Source organism: Podarcis liolepis, assembly GCF_965112155.1.
Source record: "Podarcis liolepis genome assembly, chromosome: 2".
NCBI classification, from domain to species: Eukaryota; Metazoa; Chordata; class Lepidosauria; order Squamata; family Lacertidae; genus Podarcis; species Podarcis liolepis.
This window is the reverse complement of record NC_139555.1, coordinates 89,864,795-89,889,544: the sequence shown is the minus strand read 5'-3', so window position 1 is coordinate 89,889,544 and position 24,750 is coordinate 89,864,795. Positions and strand designations below refer to the sequence as shown.

At 43.7% G+C, this 24,750-nt stretch overlaps 1 protein-coding gene across 1 annotated transcript in view; it reads left to right on the top strand.

The window, feature by feature from the left end:
• The window catches only part of LMCD1 (LIM and cysteine rich domains 1), a 53,926-nt gene extending 33,580 nt beyond the window's left edge, over positions 1-20,346 (top strand). The window contains exons 4-6 of the mRNA XM_083493149.1: positions 10,188-10,523; positions 18,939-19,154; positions 20,180-20,346. Of these exons, the coding sequence (XP_083349275.1) occupies positions 10,188-10,523; positions 18,939-19,154; positions 20,180-20,338 (711 nt within the window). The 3' untranslated portion in view covers positions 20,339-20,346. The remainder of the gene's footprint in view (positions 1-10,187; positions 10,524-18,938; positions 19,155-20,179) is intronic.
• Positions 20,347-24,750: the final 4,404 nt, after the last annotated feature.

The following is a 24,750-nucleotide window of genomic DNA, read 5'->3' as shown; positions in this document are numbered from 1 at the left end:
TTTCAGTAGCTGCTAAAGAATCTAGCATCTCCACTATGTGTCCCTTTCCCCTGACCCTGAACCCCCTTTCTCACATCTTCTTAACTTAATTATTTTATATCCTGCCTTCCTCTCAGTGCAGCACACAAGGTGGGTTTGCAACCTACATTAAAACAGATACACCTGAAAACACACCATGCAGGTAACCCTATTAAAACAACACTGAAAATGCTTGAAACCATTAAAAACACACACACATGCACACAGTGCAATACCCACCCTCAGGAGATCCTGCCACAACAGTCAGTCAGTGTCCAAAGGCTGTCAGAACAAAAAAGTATTTGCCTGTCAGTGAAAGGAAAGTAAGAGAGGAGGTCAGCCTAGCCTTCTGTGGGAGTTCCTTTATCTGGGAGAAAGCCACCTAGAAGGTACTCTCTCATTTTCTCACCCAATATGCCTGTGAAGGTGGTGGGACTGAGAGAAAGGCCTCCCTAGAAGATCTCAAATCCCAGGCAGGTTCATATAGGGAGATATGGTCCTTCAAATAGTCAGGACCCAAACCATGTAGGGTTTTGTAGGTCATAACCAAGACTTTTGAAGCAGCTGCTGTGAGAAACTTGAAGACAGATGAATTTTGAATCAAGACCAGAAGATCCTTGTCTTGGACTGTTTTTAATCATGGTTAATACATGGAACTAGAAGCTCAGATCTAGTATCAATCTATGGTATTTCAAAATTTCCTGCATAGAGGATGAGTTGCAGTGATATCTCACTCTAAGCAATTTATTTTTCTTGCCTCCTGGGACCATTTCTGCTGTTGTAAAGGAGGGAAAACTTGAGAAAGCACCAAATAGTTATTTTTTTTACCAGAAAGATATGTCTGCTACTTGTTTCTTGATTAGTAAATAATGTTTAGGCAGCACATTCGCTTGAAATGTTTAGTGCTGAAAAATCTAGTAGGAATGAATAGATCTTTATTGGCTATGTGTGTTGTGCATTCTGGGGAAAAAACCTGAAGAATGGTGTGCTTTTCCTCTTTATATACGGCGTGAGGCCTTTGAATTTTCCCTCCCAAATTAAATCGGCTGAACAATACGGAATTCAGTACTGTATAAATTTCAAAGCCCATGTGATTAATATGTGATGTTTGGTTCAGCCGGCTATTTGAGGGAGTAAGATACAAGAGGAGGAGTTTTCCCCTTCGGTGGTCTAGTTTTCAAGAGGTTGGGAGTAAATACTAACTCGATGCTCTTGCTGACACAATGGGGTATTCTCCCCTCTCCTCCAGCACATGCCCTACACTAGCTCTGGAAGGTCAGAAGACCCCACAAATAGCACCTTGGAGGAAGAGGAGAGGGATCGCCCTTCACCTTGCAGATCACCCAAACCCCACGTTTCTTGCCCTCCTTAAGCCCCACTGCACTGCCCCTGCTGTGGGAAGCCAGAAATTGTAGGCTATTTTCTCCAGTAGCAGTGGGAGATGGGGTGGTGGATAAAGAGGAGAAATATTTTCTCCCCTTCATTCCCCATCCCTATGCCAGTTGAGGCAGCAACAGGAGAAGCGCAGGGCAGGTTGAAAAGTCCACACCACACTGATCCGATCCTGCCCACCTGCCCAACTCCGTCCACCTCCACTTTACCTCTTTCTCACAGCTTTGGCAGCTCACTTGTTCACCTGCTCAGGCAAACCTTCCTCCGCTTACAGCTCAGCCAAACCGCGGCTGAGGCGGCTCACAGAGGAACAGGCCGGGCTGTCTGATCACTCACTTGCCTGACTGCACTGCCCACCTGCTGTCCAGTAGGTGGCCACATGAACCGCAGCTTGATGACAGCTTTACAGTTTTATTATATAGTAAGATACACAACATTTATTTATTTCATTTATATCTCACTCTTTCCTCCAAGGAGCTCAGTGTGGTGTAGATTGTTCTTCCCACTCCTCATTTAATCCCCACAACAATCCTATCATGTAGGCTAGGTTGAGAGTTCCAAGGTCAGCCAATGAGTTTCATGGCCAAGTGGGAATTTGAGCCCTGGTCTCCTAGGTTCTGGTCTGACAATCTAACCACTGCATACATAACAGAGTAGATGTTTATCAATCTTTACACTTAGAGGTTTATAAGACATTAGTTGCTTTCTCCGCTAAACCATTCATATAAATGGTCCGGACTTCCAAGGCCAGACGTTTTCACCATGGCCCAGTATGTTGTCTATCCTTGACTAGCACGAAGAGATGGAGATGCTCAAGAACAGACAGAGGGCAATAAGAAGTGCCTTATGTAAGCAAGTATCCTAGAGTTGCCTTGGGTGACCTTCTAAAGTTACAGTTCACCTCAAACCTCCCTGTTTGTAAAAGTTCTTTGTCACAGGAAAGGAATGAAACTAGAATTCTTGGGAAACCTGTCAATCTCCTGCAGCATGCCTCAGTCCCAAAATATATCTGTTGCTCTTGAAAAGAGGGCAAGACACGCGGACAAAGTGGTCTGGGATTGGCCCAGTCCTCTTGGTAACCAATACGGTGCTCTGGGACTGACTGTGTAATGCGTAAGATGGTTCAGTGGATAATGACAGCTGAGGTAGGTAGCCCAAGAATCAAGAATAATAAATCACAAATGTCCCCCACCTGGCAGTAGTCGATAGCTGCTTACTCATTGCATATTATGAGAATCTTATTTGGGGTAATTAGTGGCTAGTTCTGTGAGGTGGAAAGTAAAAGATTATTTCCCCAAATACTGCAAATGTGAACCTGTTGTTCAGCTTCTGCCTGTAGGCTTCCCATGGGTACCTGGTTGGCTACTGTGAGAACGGAGTGCTTGGCTAGATGAGCCTTTCGCCTGATCTAGCAGGGCTTTTCTTATGTTCTGAAACCACTTCAGTTTTGACACAACCCTCCGTTTCCAAATGCACAAACAGTTTACATTTTTCTGTAGCACAGTTGGATGGACTGAGAGAGTTTGGGATAAGAATTCTACTTTGAACGTTCGTAATATGGATTGCTGCAACACTGGCATGCATCCTCAGATATGGGTATGGATTTATATGTTTCTAAAAATGAACAAGAGCAAGTCTTGCATTCTTCAATATTTTGATGGATCAAAGGGACAGAGTCACTACTTCACTATTTCTCTTCCCTTAAAATTTCATAGATTTGCTTCAGGTGGTCATTAGGCATATTTGCACATGGTCATTTCGAACCCAATCTCCAATCCTTCCTCAAGTGGGGGGCAGTGGCCAAGACGTAGGATTGGAACTAATGCTTGTTCTCTTCAGAGTAGACCCATTGAAGTTAATGGACATAGCTGACAGGTACATTAATTTTACTCTAAGTAAAACCTAGTTGGCTGCCACCCTTAGGGCTGTATTCAACAGCACTAAGGCAGAAGTTCTGTCAGTTGCAAGGATTTTTCTTGTGCAGTGGAACCTTCTCCCCTCTCTCCTCCCCCCATGCACCCCCTAAATGTGTAATGGGGGTTCCCCCAGCCCTCCAGAGCAGATTTGGAGCTGGCGCAGGGCATGTACAGGAAGAGGAGGAGACTGGGAAAGTCCCATTAAGGTAGCAGGAATTCTTCCAAAGGCTTCCACTAGCACAGCAATTTAGTTGAATACAGCACTGAAGTTTTCTTCATGTCACTAGGAACAAGTTTTAATTACTGTATTTTTCGCTTCATAGGGCGCACCGGACCATAGGGCGCACCTAGTTTTTATGGGGGGGGGGAATCAAGAAAAAAATATTTCCCCCCCCTCCAGCCCCAAAGAGCAGCGTGCAGGCTGCACAACCTCTGCCTTCTGGAGGGGTTGCGCAGGGCTATGGCACAAGCCAAGGCAGCTCGCTGTTTTGGCTTCCTCTTTAGCCCCGTGCAGCCTTTCCCTGCCGGAGGGGTTGCGCGCAGCTATGGCACAAGCCAAGGCAGCGAGCGGGATGGATCCCGCTCACTGTTTTGGCTTCCTTTTTAGCCCCATTTTAGCCCTGCTGGGAGAGGCTGCACAGCACTAAAGAAGCCATAGCCCCGTGCAGCCTCTCCCTGCTGGAGGGGCTGCGCGCGGCTATCCCTGAAGCCTGGAGAGCGAGAGGGGTCGGTGCGCACCGACGCCTCTCACTCTCCAGGCTTCAGCGAAAGCAATGCGAAGCCTCCAGAGCGCGGAGGGAGCGCTCCCTCTGCGCTTCGGAGGCTTAGCGTTGCTATCGCTGAAGCCAAGGAGCCTGCATTCGCTCCATAGGACACACACACATTTCCCCTCAATTTTTGGAGGGGGAAAAGTGTGTCCTGTAGAGCGAAAAATACGGTACTTATTTGAGTTGACAAAGTTATTTAAGCCCTCAATAAAGTTTCTGTGACCACAATAAATACCTTTGTTATTCTCCTTCTATATATAGGCACGTGAAGCTCAGGAATTTGATATCCTATCGTTGTGAAAACAAGTAGTGCCCTTTAACTCAAGTACATTTATTTAATGCTTACAGTTTACATGTTTTGTTTAGAGTTTTATCTGTGTTTTGGTTGCGTTTTCCTGTGATCCTTAAAGTTTTGGGTTCTTGTTGACTGTTTAGATGTTTTTAGTTTCCATAGGAGGGAATAACTTTTGACACACAGAGAGAATCGGTCTCATTTATTCAGTCAAGTGCTCTACTCTATCCCTCATGCATAGCGATGAAACCTTTCCTATCCAGCACTTCTGAATGATGTCATGTAACCCAAAGTATAATGCTTCATAAGGAATGTGCCAGATCTAGCCCCCAGCTGCATTTAAATCACTATAGCGCCACTTGAAGCAGTCATGGATTCCCCCAAATAATCCTGTAAAGTATTGTTTCTTAAAAGAAACTTCCCCTACCATTCCCCTTAAAGAACTACAGTTCCCACAGTTCCCTGGGGAAAACGAGTGATTGTCAAATCACTCTGAGAATGGTAGCTCTGTGGGGGGAATAGGGTCTCCCCACAAACTCTCAGCACCCTTAACAAATTATACTTCCCTTTAAAGAATGACTCTTTAAAGTGGTATAATACTGTTTTAAAGCTATTGTACAGATGGGACCATATTGTTTGCAACTTAGAAAAACAACTACTATTGAACCTTTGGTGGCTTTGATAGCATAATCTTCTGCAGCATCTGACTGGAGCCTAACAAGTTCCGAAATCAGGTCCAGCATTCCTTTCCATGCCCAGTATTTGGACTTGGCTGACTTGATACAATTGTGAGAACACATGAAAATACATTCAAGATATCTGGAACAGGTTTAGCAAGCGAGATTTGATTTAGCTGCGTGCCGTGATATCTACACTTTAAATAAAAATACTTTTTTCTTCACCTTCAAACTGACTTAAGTTGATTTCTAAGCTGTTTCCCAGAACTCTGTTCTACATGCCAAGAGGGATTTGGAAGTGAAAGTGATACAATTCAACAGCTTAAGAGGCAGAGTACACCAAAAATAAGGACATTTCCTCAATGTGAGGTGATGGATTAAACTCCGGGTGGCCAATTTGGTGGTCTCCTGGTCCTGCAGGGCTGGGAAAGGGAAATAATCTCTGTGAAACAGGCTGCAGACTCCACCTTCAATTTCCTCTGCCTCCTCCTTTTGTGGACTACAGCACCCATTATCCCTGGCCATGCTGAGGGGAGAAAAGGAAATTAGTTCATAAAATAACTGAAGGAACTATTGTGAAATAGTGAAAAGAATTTTCTTTTCATGAGCTTCTCCCCAGCAGCCCAATATGGTAAAAGCAACTTGTTTCGGCATACATTTAAACTTCTGCAATTTTTCCTCAGTTATGATAAGACTGTGTTGTGCTGCTGGTTTAGCAGATGTATGGTGGCATTCTGTCTGAGAGGAAGAAGATGCCCATGGTAACCGTTAATGAGGCATGCTGGGTAGCCGTTCCCAATTTAGAAGCATTTGCATCCATGTTTGTATGGACAGTTTGTCCAAACAGGGGTAAAGGCCACGAGTTGCCCAAATGTGGATTGGAATGACTGCTGTCGCACCTAATCGATCACTGGTTACAGCATTTCCTTTCTGGGAAGGAAGGAAGGAAGGAAGGAAGGAAGGAAGGAAGGAAGGAAGGAAGGAAGGAAGGAAGGACTGCTTGTGTGGTGTTCACCTTGTTCACTGTGCTCTCTAGTTTCTTTAGGGTTTACTTTCATCAACCTCAGCCAGCGTAGCCAATGGTGGAATTGTAATCCGAAACAACTAGAAGGGCGCCAGTCGGATGGGGAAGGCTGGCATGGACAATGTTGAGCCAGTTGATCGTCTGACTTGGGATGAAGCAGCTTTCTTTTTAAAATAAAAAAAACTAACATTGTTGTTGTTTAGTCGTGTCTGACTCTTTGTGACCCCATGAACCAGAGCACGCCAGGCACTCCTGTCTTCCACTGCCTCCCGCAGTTTGGTCAAACTCATGCTGGTAGCTTCGAGAACACTGTCCAACCATCTCGTCCTCTGCATAGATAACGGTTAACATTTTAGGGATAATCCAGACATGCATTTGTGCTGTATTTCAGGCACACACCCACACTTTAAAGCTCCCCGTGAATTTGCACAGGCCCAGTTTTATGCAATGAAATGGGCCTGCCTTTCTTTTGTGTGCCAGTTGATAGCTGTGCTATACGAACATTGTACTTAATCAGTCACAAGAGGTCTGGCAGATTTTGCTTGTGTAACTGCATTGGGCATATTGTTTAAACATTTGGGGAACAGATCTTCTATTGCAAAGCACTAGTGGGTTATGTTGCATGTTTCAAACAAGCAATACTTTAGCCTGCTGAGGTATTTAATATACACCGTAACAGTTGTGCTGTTCATTAGGCAAGTGCTGACCAAGGTGGAAATTAATTGAACTCTCCCGAAAGGTGGTCTCTAAAAAAACCAACCAGTGAATGGCCAACTTGGCTGCCTATGAACAAGTCACGCTACGAGAGGGAAAAGGTCCCTGTCAGAGAATCTCTCTCTCTCTCTCTCTCTCTCTCTCTCTCTCTCTCTCTCTCTCTCTCTCCTAAGCTCTGTTCCATAAAGAGATTAACTGCACTGAAAGTTCTCAGCATCCTTTTTGCAAATGTTAATCTTGAATGAGACCAGCCTTTTGTCTCCAGCTATGAATTACAAGCCAATGGCTAACTTGATTACAGTACTTACAAACTACTTTGTTAGATTTGAAACATGGGTCTCCAAATAAAGTGCAGACTTTTCTCATTCCCCCCCCCCCCCCGAATAGCATTGGACTGTGTGCTTGAGTAATAAAATGAGTTGGCTACTGGCCGCTGAACTTGGTGGCCACCCCCTGCCACCAGCTCTCCTGTTTGGCACTTGAAAAAGCAGCAGAGATTGCAAGGGGTGGTGGTGTTCAAAGGTGTAAACTCAACGAAATACTGATTTATAAATTAGCTTACTTAGGTTAACTAATGCCTTTACAGAAGGGAAAATGGAAGACCTTCCAGACTGTATACAACCCTGCGTAATTTTTCTTTTTGTTGTTCCCTCCCCCCCCCCCCAGCACTAAATTAGAATCATTAACATCTCGCCCAAGTGCTGTTTGTGTGCTACATGTGGGTTTATAAGGCATTGCAGCTGGTGGTTAACTGTTAACAAGCTTGCCTTTCCATGGCTTTTAGCCAGCTAAATTTTGGCAACCACTTGAATGTAATCTTTCATAAATAGGAAGCATGTCTCCAGGCACATACTTAATATTTGCTAGACACTAGGGATGCCAAAAAGGTTAAGGGAGATTGAAGTTTTGGACTTGTGCCTTTGGTTTTTGTGACACCTCTTGTGTGCTGGGGCTCTTTCTTAATCTGTTGTGTTTCTGGGATGTCAATCAAACTTAGGCTGGAGCGGGGCAGAGATGGGGCATCTGTGTCCTACCCTATCTGGCAGGAGCAAGGTATGTTGTCACCAGGCCAAAAGCAGTGAAAAGGAAACTCTGACTGATAGATAGATAGATGATAGATAGATATATATTGCATATCTATTCTGAGTGGTTCAAGACTAGGCCCAATACTCCTTACAAGTAATCATCCCAAAATCCTCAGGGGGCCTGTTGTGATGACTTTACGAGACACCTTAAAAGATAAAGTTGCTCATATATTTGCTTAGACCTTGATGCCTCATTTGCAGCAGTGTCTGAGAATGTTAACAATATCATCTGGTCTGATTTTATGGGGTGGGTTACAGTTTCTGTGGTCCAAGGATGTAGACAAGACTTGTGTTCAGGCATTCAGCTGAATACAAATGTTCGCATGAGTCACACCCCAATGTCTCTGCCCACTCAGTTCCTGACCTTCCCCATGTCTGCAGGCTGATTATATTCCTGTTTGCTTCATAATCACCTCATGTGACTAGAAATCCTGATAAGGCATAACTGTGCCCCAGTGACCTCTCAGTTGGACCACTGTGATATGTTATACATGGAGCTGCCTTTTGAAGTTAGTCTAGAAGCTTCAGACCTTTGTCAGAGTAAAACTGCTGGAATTTTGACATGTACAGCATAGTTGTATATTTTGCAAGTGTTCAGAATTTTGAGAACCTGTTTTTTATCCACCAGTCGTCTTGTGTGTGGTTTTTTTGGCAATTTAATTGTATAATACCAGCAATTTTGCTGAAGAACAGTATATAAATACTTGGGGAAATGCTTCAAAAATATTTGAAAATGTGAAAAGCCTTTGACATGATACAGCAAGGATGGAGAACCTGTGGCCTTCTGGATGTTGTTGGGCTTAGACTCCCATCAGCCCCAGCCAGCATTGCCAAAGTCTCAGGAAAAACAGGACTTGTGAGCCAGCAACACCTGGGAGGCTCCACATTTCCCTCCCCAGTGATACAGTATCTCTGCTGCATGCTCTGTACATGGGTATTGCATCATGAAAGGATGCTCTTGACTTGACTAAACCTGAAATACAGTTTGGCTGCACAAGACTCACATCAGGTGGCAGTGGTGTGGAACCACTGGGAAAATCCTTACTGGTTGTCAGGGCAACGTGCTGCCATTTGGGATGCAAGCAGTAGCAGATGACACAGGTAGTGTTGGTGGCATCATTCGCCTGACCCCTCAGCTTTGGGAGTAGTAAGGTAGGGGAGCCAATGCGGTGCTCCTGCCAGCACATTTGCTCACCGCTGCCCTCCCCTGCCCTCCATCACCTTGGCCCTTGCGCTCCCCCAGTAAGCAGCAGTGACTCTGCAACCTCCCAACCCCACCTTTGCTACTTTGCTACTGAATGCAAGGGAGAAACTCCTAAGATCTGAGTGCAAGGGAGAAACTCCTAAGATCTGAGTCATCTGCTGTGTTGCGTGGAGAGTGGCTTCCCTAGGGAAATGGTGGACAAAGTCACAGAGATGGACAGCCTTAGGCATTCTCGTTCCTTCTGGTGTCTATATGCCGCTTGATGCATTCACAGGTGGAGATGAATCAGCGTACAGGGGGGAGGTTCAAAAAGTTTCTACGTGGTGCTTAGAGAATAACTTGCACCTAAATATTAGCAAGACAAAGGAGATGGTGTTGGACTTCCAGAGGAAGAGAGGGGAACTAGCCCCATTGTATATTAGGGGGCACTGTATGGAGAGAGTCTCTTCCTTTAAATTTATGGCAGTTTACCTTAGTGAAGACCTCACTTGGAAAAACAATATAACTCAGGTGGTTAGGAAGGCCCAACAGAGACTCTAATTTTCTCAGGGCCTTGCAAAAGAACAATGTGAAACAACAATTGTTGACCTCCTTCTACCGGTCCACAATAGAAAGTGTCCTCTCATATTGTATCACAGTGTGGTACGTTGGCTTGACAGCCACAAACAGAAAGTCTTTACAGAGGGTGGTGAAGACAGCACATGATATCATGGGCAGTCCCCTGAGCCCGCTAGATGACATCACAAGGGATCGTTGCCTTAGGAGAGCAAGAAAAATTCTCAGGAACGAAACACACCCCGGCCAGCACCTCTTTAATCTTCTACCCTCGGGCAGGAGATATAGAAGTATGATCAGTCGTACCAACAGGCTAAAAAACAGTTTCTATCCGTGGGCTGTTAGTCTGCTGAATGGAAAATAATATAGTGCAACTGACTTTGGGGTTTGGTGTGTTATGCAACAAGCACACAGAGTGCAGTGAGATTGAGTGTTTGTGGTGGTGGGGAGGCTCAGTTAATTTCATTGTACACAGGTTGTGTACATTGACAATAAAGGTATTATTATTATCTTGTCTCTCTCTTTTTCTTCCACGTAAATCAGGCTACCCAGTACATGGAACTGATTTCGAAAGAGATGCAGCCAGTGGCTGGTACAGAAGGTGCTTATTATCGTCGCAGGAGGTTGATGAGACAGCTTCCTATTTATGACCAGGATCCTTCCCACTGCCGGGGCCTTTCAGAGAGTGAAATAAAGTTGATGGAGGACTTTGTGAAGAAATACAAAGATGGCGTTCTTGGCGTCGGGGAAGTTGCACTGCCAGGTCATGGAGGAACTGCCAAAGATGATGGGAAGCAACCTGATAAAGGCATTCCTGCAAGTAAAGAAGTTGTTTCTACCAATGGAACCCTGGGTGACGTGCCTAAAGGGCAGGAATTGGTAAGTATGCAAAGGCTTCCCTGGAGGCATATAATCGGGATACATAGTGCATGGAGTTGCATAGGAAGGAATGGAGCATATTTCTGTGTTTGGCCAAATGTGGTTTAATGAAAGAAAACAATCTGTCTGCCAGAAGTGCTTAAAACAACTTAAGTGTATTTTACGGTATAGACTCCCCAGTAATCTTGGAAATCTTAGTCCTTGAGTTCACGAGGCCATCATGCTCACATACTTACTAATTTCGGAGCTTCTTCTGAAAAACCTTTGTAACAAACTGGTGGCATTGTCTTTTTTAAAATATTTTTATTTTCCAAGGATTTTTTAAAATGACAACACTTTTACACTCAATTATACACCAAATTCATCGTGTTTGACTTCCTCCCACTTGCCATGGCTTCCTAATTCAATCATTCATCATCTTGCATATAATTATTTTTCCTTTGTTATTTTCAAATCTTAATTATAAATACGTTGTCCATATTTAACACATCGTAAATGTTACAACAACCCTGCTAATGTTTTAACATATTTACAGTGTTCTTTAACATATTCTATAAATTTTACCCAATCTTGTAAGAATTTCTTCTCATCTTGTTGCCTGATCCTCATGGTAAGCTTTGCCATTTCAGCATAGTCTATCACAGGCATAGGCAAACTCGGCCCTCCAGGTGTTTTGGGACTACGACTCCCATCATCCCTAGCTAACAGGACCAGTGGTCAGGGATGGTGGGAGTTGTAATCCCAAAACAGCTGGAAGGCTGAGTTTGCCTATGCCTGCTCTATCATCTTGACTATCCATTCTTCCAAATTGGTGGCAATGCCATGGATGTGTGAATTGGGTGAGCTGGTAAGTTGAATAAGTGGAGAGATGTGGGGGATAGAGACAGATTGAGGAATGGGTTGGGCAGAAGTGGGTTGAGGACTGCCAAAAGGTGGGCTTGGGGAGTGGGGTTTGCAGGTATGAGCTCCTTTCTTTTTTTTTTTTTCTTGCCCTATGCTCTGTAGCAGTAGTGGAACGTACATATTGGCTCTGAAAGAGATATATCTGATAGTGTCTCAGTCCCTGCTCTAATTTTTGCTAGAACAAGGGTAGGTGGGGGATTGTAAAGGGCAAGCTATCAAAAGGGGGAATATTACAAACAGTGAAAACCCTTTGCAAGTTCATTGCTAGACCATGTTGCAGCGACTCAGTCTGGGAATGATTTTTGTTACCCATTCTAGGGGGGAAAATACACACCACCCTTCCTATCTGAAGGCTAAGACTTCCGCTTAAAGGCATTTGTAAAAACCATCTTGGCAAGGGAGGTTTATTTTGACTGCAAGTTCTTCCCTCCAAGTAAATACATACCTGTGGTGTTTATTCTCCAGAAGAATGTAATGCTTTATTTTTTTTCCTTTGGGCACCAGTGGAAAAGCTAAATTCTTTGAAAAGCAATTACAAAAGCTCCATTTGTGCAGATGTCGTGAGACTGCTAAACTATGGGGCTGCTCTGCAAAATTCCATGGAAGGTTCTGACATTCCAAAAAAATGGAACATTTAAGCTTTTGTTTGGATTAGCAAAATGGCACCCGTGTTAAGGGCTGTGGGTGGGTGGTTAGATAGATTGTCCTCAGGCTATTCAATCAACAAGTGTTAGGATGTTGATAAAATCTTGTAGAATTTAAAACAAAGTACAATGCAAAGTGACTGCTTCTCACTTTGGTTTACAACTGCAGGTTCCTGGTGTTCTCTCAAAAAAAGATCTACTTTTTAAAACTTCTTCCATGTTCAAATTGTTTAGAATACATCTCAATACTTGGCAGTAAGCGTACCATCACACTGCTGAAATCCCTATAATTTTTATCTGATTATCTTGATTTTTTTTAAAAATAAATAAATTAGCAATTACACGTCTACTCTATAATTCTCCGGGAAAATTGAATTGTGTGTGATGTGCCAGCACTTTGCTGTGCCAGGCTGCCATTATGAAGCAATAAGTGAGAATCTGCAAAGCCACAAAGCATTGTTCACAGACTAGTTTCCTTCAGTGCAATAACAACCCTTTTCTATGACACATTGAGTGTGGTCCCTTTGCACGTACAGAGGTTTTGACCCTCCTGTTAAAAAACTTTTTGCTATTCACACTTGCATGTTCCCTACTTCTCTGAGAGATGAGGGGAAACCCAGGGACGGTGATAGAAGTTTGGACAGGGTCTTCTAGCATCCTATACAGTATAACATTTGCTGGCATATGTGTAAATAATTAGGTGCAAAATTGCTAATTCTGCATTGGGTTCTCAAACAAAGAAGCAGTACCCTAAGACTAAATCAGTTTTAGCCATCCCTAGCCCAAACACTTTCAGCCCTCTGCCTAACTCAAACTTAGCAGTGACAACTGGTTATGACAATTAAGTTTGTTATGAATAAAAAATCATTTTAAGTTAGAGCTTAATAATTATTTCACTATAAATATAAAGGTAAAGGGACCCCTGGCCATTAGGTCCAGTCGTGGCTGACTCTGGGGTTGTGGCTCTCATCTCACTTTATTGGCCAAGGGAGCCGGCGTACAGGCAGGTGGCCAGCATGACTAAGCCGCTTCTAGCGAACCAGAGCAGCGCACGGAAACACCGTTTACCTTCCCACTGGAGCGGTACCTATTTATCTACTTGCACTTTGACGTGCTTTCGAACTGCTAGGTTGGCAGAAGCTGGGACTGAGCAACAGGAGCTCACCCTGTCACAGGGATTCGAGCCACCTTAATTGTATTTCAGTTCAACAATTACTTTGATAAAATACATATTTTGTTATGTGCAAATGGCTTTAGATACCTATTAGGTCCATAAATTACCATATAGCACCTATTCAACACCAAAAAACCAGCGACAATTGGTTGTTGACAAAGGACAGCTGGACATATAAAGGGCCCCATTACCTTCAGTAGCTTAGGGCCTCATCAAACCTAAATCCGGCCCTGGTCAGGACCAAGAAGGCCTCTCTTTTTGCATCCCTTGCAAAACTACAGGACAGGTTTCTTAATGCAAACTCGGCCAGCTTGTAAAAAATACAAAATCCTGCATTTGACAAAGTGAGCTCTGGTCCACAAACATATCTATCAGTCTTTAATGTGACAACATAGCTATGCATCTAATTTTTGCATCTCTGCAATTTATAAGGATTTTTGTGATTTTAAGAATGCAATCGTTAAGAATACAGTGGTACCTCGGGTTAAGTACTTAATTCGTTCCGAGGTCCGTTCTTAACCTGAAACTGTTCTTAACCTGAAGCAGCACTTTAGCTAATGGGGCCTCCCGCTGCTACTGCGCTGCCGGAGCACGATTTCTGTTCTCATCCTGAAGCAAAGTTCTTAACCTGAAGCACTATTTCTGGGTTAGCGGAGTCTGTAACCTGAAGCGTATGTAACCCAAGGTACCACTGTACATACTACAGTTTGGATTTTAAAAAAAATCATGTTGCTTGAGTTACAAGTTAACTGCACTGTTGAGTCAATACTGTACTATCTTAGTAAATTAGTCAGATTCACCTGAATGGTTACAGAACATTCTGTGCACTGGTGGAGAAGTCCCTCCTTTGCCCATTTTACCCTGGCTGTGTTAAAAGAAAACAAACTGTGCAAAGAGGAGGCAGAAGCATAAAAACCTCCAAGCTTTCCATCCACTACTAATCAGAATTCACCTCTGTTCCAGAGCATTCTCTGAAGCCAACAGCAGTCAAATAAACACTTGCTGAAAACGTACCCACATTTGTTCAACCACAAGGACTTCAGCTTTCAAGACATTAGAGAACACCAGTATTAGTGCCAAACATTGAAACCATTTGGATTGGGGGGGCACTGAAGCTTTTTGCTGTTATTCCATAATTTTGGTGGGTCAAGCTTCAAGCATTAAAATCTGAGATAATGGTGAACTAGCACAGTTTATACTGATATTGGCGGGAGGGGGGGAACTTGCCACAGTTCATGGGGGAATTCCTGTTGGACATCTATACACAGTGCCAGATTTACGTATAAGCTAAACAAGCTATGGCTTAGGCCCCCACTCTCTTGGGGGCCCCAAAAAAATTTAAAGGGGAAAAAACTGGATGTACATTTCCAAAATATGATAAAAAACAAAATCATATATTTACAGCTATTATTATTTCATGTTAAAACAAGTTTCTAGAGACTAGATTATGAGTCTTTGTAAATTGTGTTTCTAAAGGAACTTTTGTTATTGCCAAGTGCCAGTGTGTTTGCATTATTAAGTTTGTTATGAATAAAAAATCATTTCAAGTTAGAGCTTAATAATTATTTCACTATTAATATACTTCTTTTAAATTGTATTTCAGTTCAACAATTACTTTGATTAAATACATATTTTGTTATGTGCAAATGGCTTTAGATACCTATTAGGTCCATATATTACCATATAGCGCATATTCAACACAAAAAACAGTGGCAATTTGTTGTTGACAAAGGACAGCTGGACATATAAAGGGCCCCATTACCTTCAGTTGCTTAGGGCCTTGTCAAACCTAAATCCGGCCCTGTCTATACAATTAAATCTAAGGCCAAAGCAATCCAAAATTTCTGCTGCTGCAATTGCAGAGCAACATCCCCAGTCCGGTCCCTTGTAGGGTTGCCATATATACGGAATTTCCCGGACATACAGTCATACCTCTTGTTACGTTTGCTTCAGGTTAAATCTTTTCAAGTTGCGTCCTGCGGTGACCTGGAAGTACCGGAAAGGGTTACCTCTGGGTTTTGCCGCATGCGCTGATGCTCAAAATGACATCACGTGCATGCGCAGAAGCGGCCAATCACGACCCATGCACGTGCAGACGCGGGTTGCATTCTGCTCATGTTGTGAACGGGGCTCCAGAACGGATCCTGTTTGCAACCAGAGGTACCACTGTACCTGGAATTCTGCAGTCGGAAGCAGAGTCCGGCAGAAATCAGCAAAACGTCCGGGGAAATCCAGGCGTGTAGCAGCCCATGTCGGCATATTTCACTTTTTGAAACATGGCAAACCTAGTGACTTGCAGCAGCAGGAGGAGATTGATTGTGTCCTGATCTCTGCACCAACTCCATACTGGCACTGTGATCATTTCCAATGCCAGCTGTGACAGCAGCCAGAGCAGCCAATGGATGCTCAGCCCCTTCCTCAGCTCATCCCCTTCTTCAGAATGCCCTGTGTCAGGGCTTTCCACCCAACCCCACTAGCAGGGATACTGCAAGCAGGCCTTCCACATGCACACTGAGTGGGCAGAAACTGGGAGGTCTGCACTGGCAAAGTGCTGCTTGTGTTACTTGACTGGCAGGAAACTGGTGAAGCTGCCAGAAGCAAGTAGAGGCCTCTTCTCAGTCCAAACCTCTCACAACACGGTGTAAGTGTCTTAAGACTGGACACACAGTAACTACCTCTTGGAGTATCATTTTAAACCTCCCACATTCAGCAAAGCTCTCCCCACCAGTGCAAAACATCTCTCCGTAGGCCTTCAGTGATGTGGTCAACTTGCATAGCAAGCTCGTAATAAAGGAAGAGCCTAAAGACTTCAGTCTTCAAAGATTTTAGGGAAATCCATGTACAAGTCTTGGCTTTCCGAGTCCTTTTCTTGAGATTCAGCTTGGGGCTGGAACACAAATATTCCACCCATGCCAAAGCTTCCCTTCACAGGAAAAGAGTGGTTTGTGTGCTTAAGGGAGGGATTCTTCGGGGAAGCTGTTTTTGTTTTATTTCATTTCAGTCGAAATGGAAATAAAAAGCTGTCAGTATTAACTAAGGAAGTATTCATTGGCATGCAATGTGATAAGCCACATATTGAAAATAAGTTCTCACCGTGGAGACTCAGGGGGCCAACAGCAGCCTTTCCTTATGGTTGCGATAGCAGGCTTAAAAGCAAACAAACTAGCCTTATATCAAAAAGAGGCAATTTTTTTCTTCTGCATGCCTTCTAAGATCAAACTAGAGCACCCTCAACTCTTAACCATATAATGTTTAATTGTATTGTTCTTTGAGTGGTTGGGAAAACCCAGCCGGATGGGTGGGGATAAATAATAAATTATTATTATTATTATTATTTTATTTGCATGACAGGATGGGGGGAAGTTCATAATGGGCAGGGCAAACCAGACCCTGAATCTGCTATGCTAGAGGGGGCTTCAGTGGAGTAGAAGCTGTCCAGTTCCACCAGCAGGGAAGCTCCATTGGTGAGGGGTACCCCAATGAGTCTGGAGTGAGCAGGCAAAAGCTGCCACCACCAGTGTCCGTCCGTTCCTCTCCCCCCCCCCCCATTCAGTAGCCAATAGAAAACCGAAAATGGTTTTTTGCTGCCATGGCTAGCCAGGAATTAAGATTACAGCCCAAGACTATAAAAGGCTGAAACAAATACAGTGGTACCTTGGGTTACATACACTTCAGGTTACATATGCTTCAGGTTACAGACTCTGCTAACCCAGAAATAGTACCTTGGGTTAAGAACTTTGCTTCAGGGTGAGAACAGAAATCATGCTCTGGCGGCGCGGCGGCAGCAGCAGGCCCCAATAGCTAAAGTGGTGCTTCAGGTTAAGAACAGTTTCAGTTTAAGAACGCACCTCCAGAAAGAATTAAGTTCTTAACCCGAGGTACCACTGTAATGTCATAATTCAATAATTTAAGGTGATCGGTAGGATTTATATTTGAATGTCAACGTTATAGCTTGCTGAATCTTTCCCCTTCAACCTGTCATTAAATAATTATGTGAAGCTAAAGAGAAGGGTGGGGGATGTCTTAGGCCACAGTTATCTTGGGAGGTCCCCATGATCACACAAGCCCTGTTGAACAACGGCCATACAAGACTTCACAAATGCTGCTAAAAATTACTTGGCAATATTTGCTAGGAAACAGGATTAAAAATCTCAGTAACATTTTATTAAAATAAGAACACAAGAAGAGCTATCGAGTCAAGAATCCTCTTCTCACAGTGGCAGCCAAGTGCCTGTGGGGAGCATAATATTAACATGAAATTAAAATGTTACTTAAAAACAAAAAACCCCTTGAATTTTAGTTTCGCAGGAAGTAACCATTTTCTTTGCCATGTTGTATAAAGTGCAACTATTTTTCTAGAATTTGTTTCTATATTCATTTGCTATTTGCACTCATAAATGAGGTGTTATTTTCGCTGCTTTAGCCAAATCTCAAACTTTATTAAGCCACTGTTTCCAGGGAGGATATATGTAACTTTCCATTTTCAATCCAATAACATTCTTGCAGCTATTAACAAGTAGAAGTTAATAGGTAAATAAGTTATGATAGGTGAAGAAATACTTTCTTTTGTTTGTCCTGGAACTTCTAACATTCATTGGATATCCCTGAGTTCTGGTGTTATGAGAGAAAGAAAAGCTTTCCACTATCCACTTTCTCTGGCTGATTTTATACACTTGTTTCATGTTTTCTCGAAGCTAAGAAGCCCCAAATGTTGTAAACTTCCCTCAGAGCGGCTCCATCCTGTTTATCACCCGCTTTTCAGAACCTTTTCCAACTCTACAGAATACTGTTTTGATTCATATCCCTACTATTTTTTAAAGCAGACTGTCTGCTATATAGCTTGCCATCTGCGTTGTAATCCATCACGGGAGATCACAATTGAATTAATAAAACAAATAAATATTACAAATATGAATCTAATTTCTGAAGATTGTTCTTGGCGTAAAGAACAATTAGTATTTTATTATTTTAAAATGTATTTCTATGATGCCTTAACATGACCCAGAAGAGAGACTTCATTGTAGTCTACATTTTGCTCAGTTCGTTTTTTTTGTTTTGCAATTGAGTTACAATTAGAATACTTGCTGAAATACCCTTAGGGCACGTCAACACGCTTTGCCCTCCCTCTGTAGCCACGGACCAACATTGTCTCATTCTCTTGCCAGTGCTGGCGGCAGAGCCATTAAGAGTCTCCATGCAGTGGTGCCGATTGATGTGTTGAGCTACAGCATGCAATAAACTTGCACACTGTGGCTGATGTAAATGCTTCCACTTGGAGGGCCTAAGGCAGGAGATCCTAAAAGCTGGCCCTGGGGTTAAGGTGAATGGGAGCTGGCTGACACTAAGCATGAAATTGTACCTTTGGCTGTGAATTGGTTGAGCAGTGCTTTAGAAGAGCCAGTGTGGTGTAGTGGTTAAGAGCAGTGGACTCGTAATCTGGGGAACCGGGTTCGCGTAACTGCTCCTCCACATGCAGCTGCTGGGTGACCTTGGGCTAGTCACACTTCTCTGAAGTCTCTCAGCCCCACTCACCTCACAGAGTGTTTGTTGTGGGGGAGGAAGGGAAAGGAGAATGTTAGCTGCTTTGAGACTCCTTCGGGTAGTGATAAAGCGGGATATTAAATCCAAACTCTTCTTATTATTCCTTGCAAAAGGGTGGATGAATATTCATTATGGCCTTACTTTCTTCTTCAGTTCTGCGACCTCTGCAAGCAGGTGCTGCCCTCAGAATCCCCTGTGGTATATGCCAGCAGAGGAGGCTATGATCGTCAGTGGCATCCCGCATGCTTTGTGTGCTGCAAGTGTTCTGAACCGCTTGTGGACCTGATCTACTTCTGGAACAATGGGGCCATCTGGTGTGGGCGTCATTACTGTGAGAGCGTAAGGCCACGCTGTGTGGCCTGTGACGAGGTATGACAGCTGGGGAAATGGAAGTCTCTTCTCCTGCATAGCTCTGAATTTCTCTGCCTATAAGAAACTATCAGCTCTGAGAGATTGCGTTTGGCCGAATGCCTCTGCAAAATGAATACTTGCCTCTAGTATATGAGTGCTTTTTGGGTGGGGGTGGGGATTTTGTTGGATTTGAGGAATAGAAAATGGAACAGGTGAATGGGGGTGGAACCATAACTACTCACGGAGGAACCTGCTTAGTACCAGGTACAGAAATATAGGGAGTGGTGTGCAGCTTTGAAAAAAGTGTGAGTAGAATGACTTCTGCTTGCACAACTGAGCTTTCCTGTCCCACACTGTCCCCAGAGGGTTGGCGGAAACCCTAGAATAGATGTAGGGGTCAGGTGAGGGAAGAGGAGAAGGGGAAAGTCCCATTGCACAGCAGGTCGTTCTGCTTGCACAAAGGACTACTAAGCACCACGTTAAATTCAACTCAGTGGTCTGATCTGCCTAACATGGTGAACTAAACTATGACTTACCAGGACCATGTCAACATGCAAGCTCTTGGAGATGATCTCTCAGCCACTCTACTCCTCCCTCATCCTTTTTGCTCCAGGGACTTTTGGATTTGTGTTTGCCTTAGCTTGTTATCTGAAACTGGGCTGATAGTTAACCTCTCTCCTCGCTAACCATGAGCTGTTTGAAATATATTTAAATCACGGAAACCAGAAGCATTTTAAGGTGCTCTTTTTTTTGTTTCAGTTTTATTTTAATAAGCAGAGGTTCTATAAAAACCGAAAGCGGAATATAAACATGCCCTACAGCTTTGAATTAGCTAGGCCAAACTACTTCCGTAGTATATGTTGAGAGATATCCTCTTTTGGTGTGTTGCTAAATAGTAATGATGCAAACACTGCTTTGTTTTATATGTGTTTTGGCTTGTCAACTGCTTTGTTTGTGTGTTGCTTCCATAATGAAGCAGTTACAGGACTTGGCTGGCTCTAGGAAGAAAGTGACATGATAAATGGAGTTGTTTACTTCCACAGATAATATTTTCTGAGGACTACCAGCGAGTCGAAGGCCTCACCTGGCACAAGCAACACTTCACCTGCCTGGAGTGCGAGACCTTGCTGACAGGCCAACCATTCATCCTGGATGCAGCCAACCTGCTATGTACAACTTGTAGCAAAAACAAGCATCCTTAGTCGGCATGAAGTTTCTCAAACCAAAGTTTTCATTTTCTGATGCCATCCAGATTTGAATTAATGGGATAAAAACACAGGGAAGGGGAGGGACAAGTGAAGAAAGTCACTTCATAGTGGCTTTGGACTAGTATGGCTATTTACAATCATGTTATCCTGGGAAATGAGATGGTGAAATCTAGAGAATCGGGGTGAAATCTAGAGAATGGAATGTTCTAGTTCTTTCTAGAGAGATAAAGCTAACGTTCTGGAAACCAATGCCCATAATGTTCAATTACCGATTGCCTGCATGTTACAATAACTAATCAAGGGTCTCTAGAAACATGCAGAATTCTTAATTTTGCTGTCGGGGCTCACTACCTTTCTTGTTATGAAAGTGTTATATTTATAGATCGAAACCACCACACTAACTCCAGCCAAATTAGTGGCTTTAAAGAATGGAACTAAGTGGCAAAACGTATATAACCCTGACGTTCACAAGAACTTTCTCTTCTTTGTTGTAATGACCGACTTCTCAGATGCAAGGGATCTGCTTATTAACTTGTGTTTACAAGTCAAGTACTGTTAAGATTACTATAGTAAACTGTTTGTCTTCATGTTCGTCAAGATATTGGTGTAATAATGGCTTGTACAGGGTGATTGGAACAGATGTATATTGCAACTTGCATTCAAATAATTCTAGCTATAGCTGTTCTTAAAACAAAATATGTTTGCCTTATGCTTAGCTTTCAGTGGGCTTTATGGCGATGGATAAATAGTTTGTGTTGGTTGTTAGTCTGTCCCGTATATTCTTTTTCTCATCCCAATTAGTTTTTTACCCAGTTTCATACCTATTAAAATCTGCCACGTGGAGCAGTTCTATTGCGACAGCCAAGAGACAGGAAGGAGTGATGAGTAACTGGTTTGTGCTCAACAGTTTCTTGACTCTCTTTTAACTCCACTCCCTCTATTTATTTTCATTGAAACTGGAGGATGAGCTCAAATGTTGGCATAAACACACTTGCTCATATGCTTTGGTGACTTAGAAATAATAATGAACCTGGGCATTATGTCAACTCACTTACTACAGTGGTGCCTCGCAAGACGAAATTAATTTGTTCCGCGAGTTTTTTCGTCTAGCGAATTTTTCGTCTTGCGAAGCACGAAATCCCATAGGAATGCACTGAAATCCAATTAATGCGTTCCTATGGTCAAAAAAAGTCCAAACAAAGCCAAATTTGGTACAAGAAGAGTTTATTAAGTGCTCTTTAAAGTCACACATACTGTAAAGAGCATTTCAAAAATTGAAGGAACAATAAATTAAGTTTCTAAACATGACAGGAAAAACATTTAAAAATCAACAAAGTGTACATTACATTTTCTAAGACTATGGGGGACCACTCAAAGAAGGTTCCTCTTCCACTCTTTGCTTCTTGCTGAAGAACCTGTCCATGGTCTGCTGCTTCATCCGCCTTTTTAGCACCTCCCTGAAAGGCGACATGACCGTCGTATCAAAAGTGTTCGCAAGGTCATGCTTGTTAGGGTGGTTCCGCTGTGCAAAAGCCTGCACATCCTTCCACTTCATGCAAATGTCCCTCAGTTCTTTGGAGGACAGCCGTTCCTCAGTTGCTTCCTCCTCTTCCAGCGAGGCCTGCTCCTGCGCAGCATCTGCCTGCAATTCAACCAGCTCCTGGGTGGTCAGCTCGTGGTCGTGCTCCTCCACCAGCTCGCAGGCGTCCTCCTCTGTGACCTCCAGGCCCATGGTCCTCCCCAAGGCAACAATGTCCTGCACCACTGTTGACTCTGGTGCATCAGAGTCACTTGGTGCTACACAGTCTGGCCACAGGCTGCGCCAAGCGCAATTCAAATTTCTCTGGCTGATCCCTTTCCAGGCCGTGGTGATCATCTTCAAGCAGGTGACGATGTCGAAGTGGTCCTTCCAGAATTCCCGCAGGGTGATGGTGGTGCAATCAGTCACCTCGAAGCATCGCCTGAAAAGCTCCTTGGTGTAGAGTTTTTTGAAATTGGCAATGACCTGCTGATCCATCGGCTGGAGCAGTGGCGTGGTGTTAGGCGGCAGGAACATGATGTTGATGAAGCTGAACTCCTCCAACAAGTCCTCCTCAAGGCCTTTAGGATGAGCAGGAGCATTGTCCATCAGAAGCAAAGCCTTCAGCAGCAGGTCGTTGTCCAGCAGGTACTGTTTGACAGCAGGGCCAAAAGCAAGATTGACCCAGTCCACAAACAGCACACGTGTGACCCAAGCCTTACTGTTGGATCGCCACATGACACTCAGCTGCTCCTTGTCGACCTTGTGTTTCTTGAAGGCCCGTGGGTTCTCCGAGTGGTACACCAGCAGGGTCTTGATCTTCAGGTCGCCGCTTGCTTTGGCACAGAAGTCAGGGTCAGACGGTCCTTCATGGGCTTGTGGCCAGGCAACTTGGCCTCCTCCTGAGTGATGAAAGTCCTTTTGGGCATCCTCTTCCAAAACAGCCCAGTCTCGTCGCAGTTGAATACCTGCTGTGGAACGTAGCCCTCCATCTTCACAGCCTCCAGGAACTCCAATGCAAAGTCTTCAGCCGCAGGAACATCAGAACTGGCAGCCTCTCCATGCCTGACCACGCTGTGGATTCCAGATCTTGTCTTGAACCGGTCAAACCAGCCTCTGCTTGCCTTGAAGACTTCTGGCTCGCCTGAGGTTCCTGGCTGTTCCCGGATGAGGTCTGCGTGCAAGGCCTTGGCCTTCTCACAAATCACAGCTTCAGTCACTGTGTCCCCTGCACGCTGCTTCTCTTCTAACCAGATGAGCAGCAACTTCTCAACCTCCTCCAGAACAGCTGGGCGGTTCTTCACGATCCTGGTGACTCCCTTGGCTGCATCAGTCGCAAGGATCTTCTCCCTCATGTTCAGGATGGTGCCAATGGTCGATGGGTTCCTGCCATACTCCCTGGCGAGGTCTGTCACACGCATTCCACCGTCGTGCTTCCGGATGATCTCTTTCTTCATTTCCAGCATCACCTTCTACTTCTTTCTCTCACCGGCCTCTGCAGCAGCAGTCTTCTTGGGTCCCATGGCAGCACAGCTCCTAGCTTCGTAAACTCAGAAAGAAAAGAAAAAATCAGTGCTTCACACCCAAAAAAATCAAAAGCACCCAGCCACCCACCACACAGGAATTCAAACCCAGAACCAAGTCCTTGAATTCCAAACACCCAACCCAAAATCCAGAAACCCCCAAAAAAGTTTTAAAAGTTTAACTTACCAAATGGCTGCAAAAGAAGTTTTGGAAAAGCTTCAAAAATCAGCAAAGTCCTCAAAAACCTCAAAAAAAGGCTACCACACTGCGTGCAATGTGTTGCTCCTCGAAGTCAAGTCGCAACTGCACCTCTTCAAGCAATGCACCCTGGGTATTAACGGTTTTACGAAAAAGGAAACAAACTTGCAAGACGTTTTCGTCTTGCAAAGCAAGCCCATAGGGAAATTCGTCTTGCGAAGCAGCTCAAAAAACAGAAAACCCTTTCGTCTAGCAAGTTTTCCGTCTTGCGAGGCATTCGTCTTGCGGGGCACCACTGTATTTGGTCTCAGCTACTGGATCCTATTATAGATATGGAGACCTTCAGGTCCTTCTGAATCTTATTCTGCCTAATGTTTATGATGAGACTCTCATCAGCTTAAACTGTACGATGTTAAGAAAACAGCATGTGATCATGAACATTATCCAAGGCACATCCAACAAGATGTGCATTGACTCTTGTGATAAGAGTACATTGGAATATGTAAAGTCTATCTAGTTCCTAATCATTCATTTGCTTGGGCTTAGCAGCAAGGCCAATATTAGTTGCATGTCTTTATGAAGCTGAAACTTTAACTCAGATTAAGCCCATTTATAACAGATAACCAATGGAGCCCTCAGAAGCTATAGAAACTATTTTGTCGTTACTAGTTCTGTAAATATTTGGTTTGGTTGACTAGTCCAGCAACAATCGCCAATGTACTGTGATCACCTGTCAGGATACAGTGGGAGCAGAAGTTACTTGAGGTGAAGAACTGGAAAATAATTTCAATTAATTCTTCTGATTTGAGGCATAGCACATATTAGATGCTTGTATTTTGCTTTCAGACATATAATCAGTGTGGCTGTTTAAAGAATTTATGGAAACTAGGTATGTACAAAGCATAAGCTTCTTCAGTAAATTTAGTTTTGGACAACGTTTTTTGGCAGCACAGGAGAACTCCATTCGGCCTGTTATATATGCACAGTGAGTTTCTGGGTTGAAAATAAAAACTGCAATCCGTTGATGCAACTATGCAAATCACCACCAGTTATGACTGAGAAATGTGTTCCATTGTAGTATCTCCAGTTGACACTCCAAGTAATGTGTAAATAAGACATAATGGCCTGTGGAACACACATACCTGCTCAAGAGCCATTGCAGTGT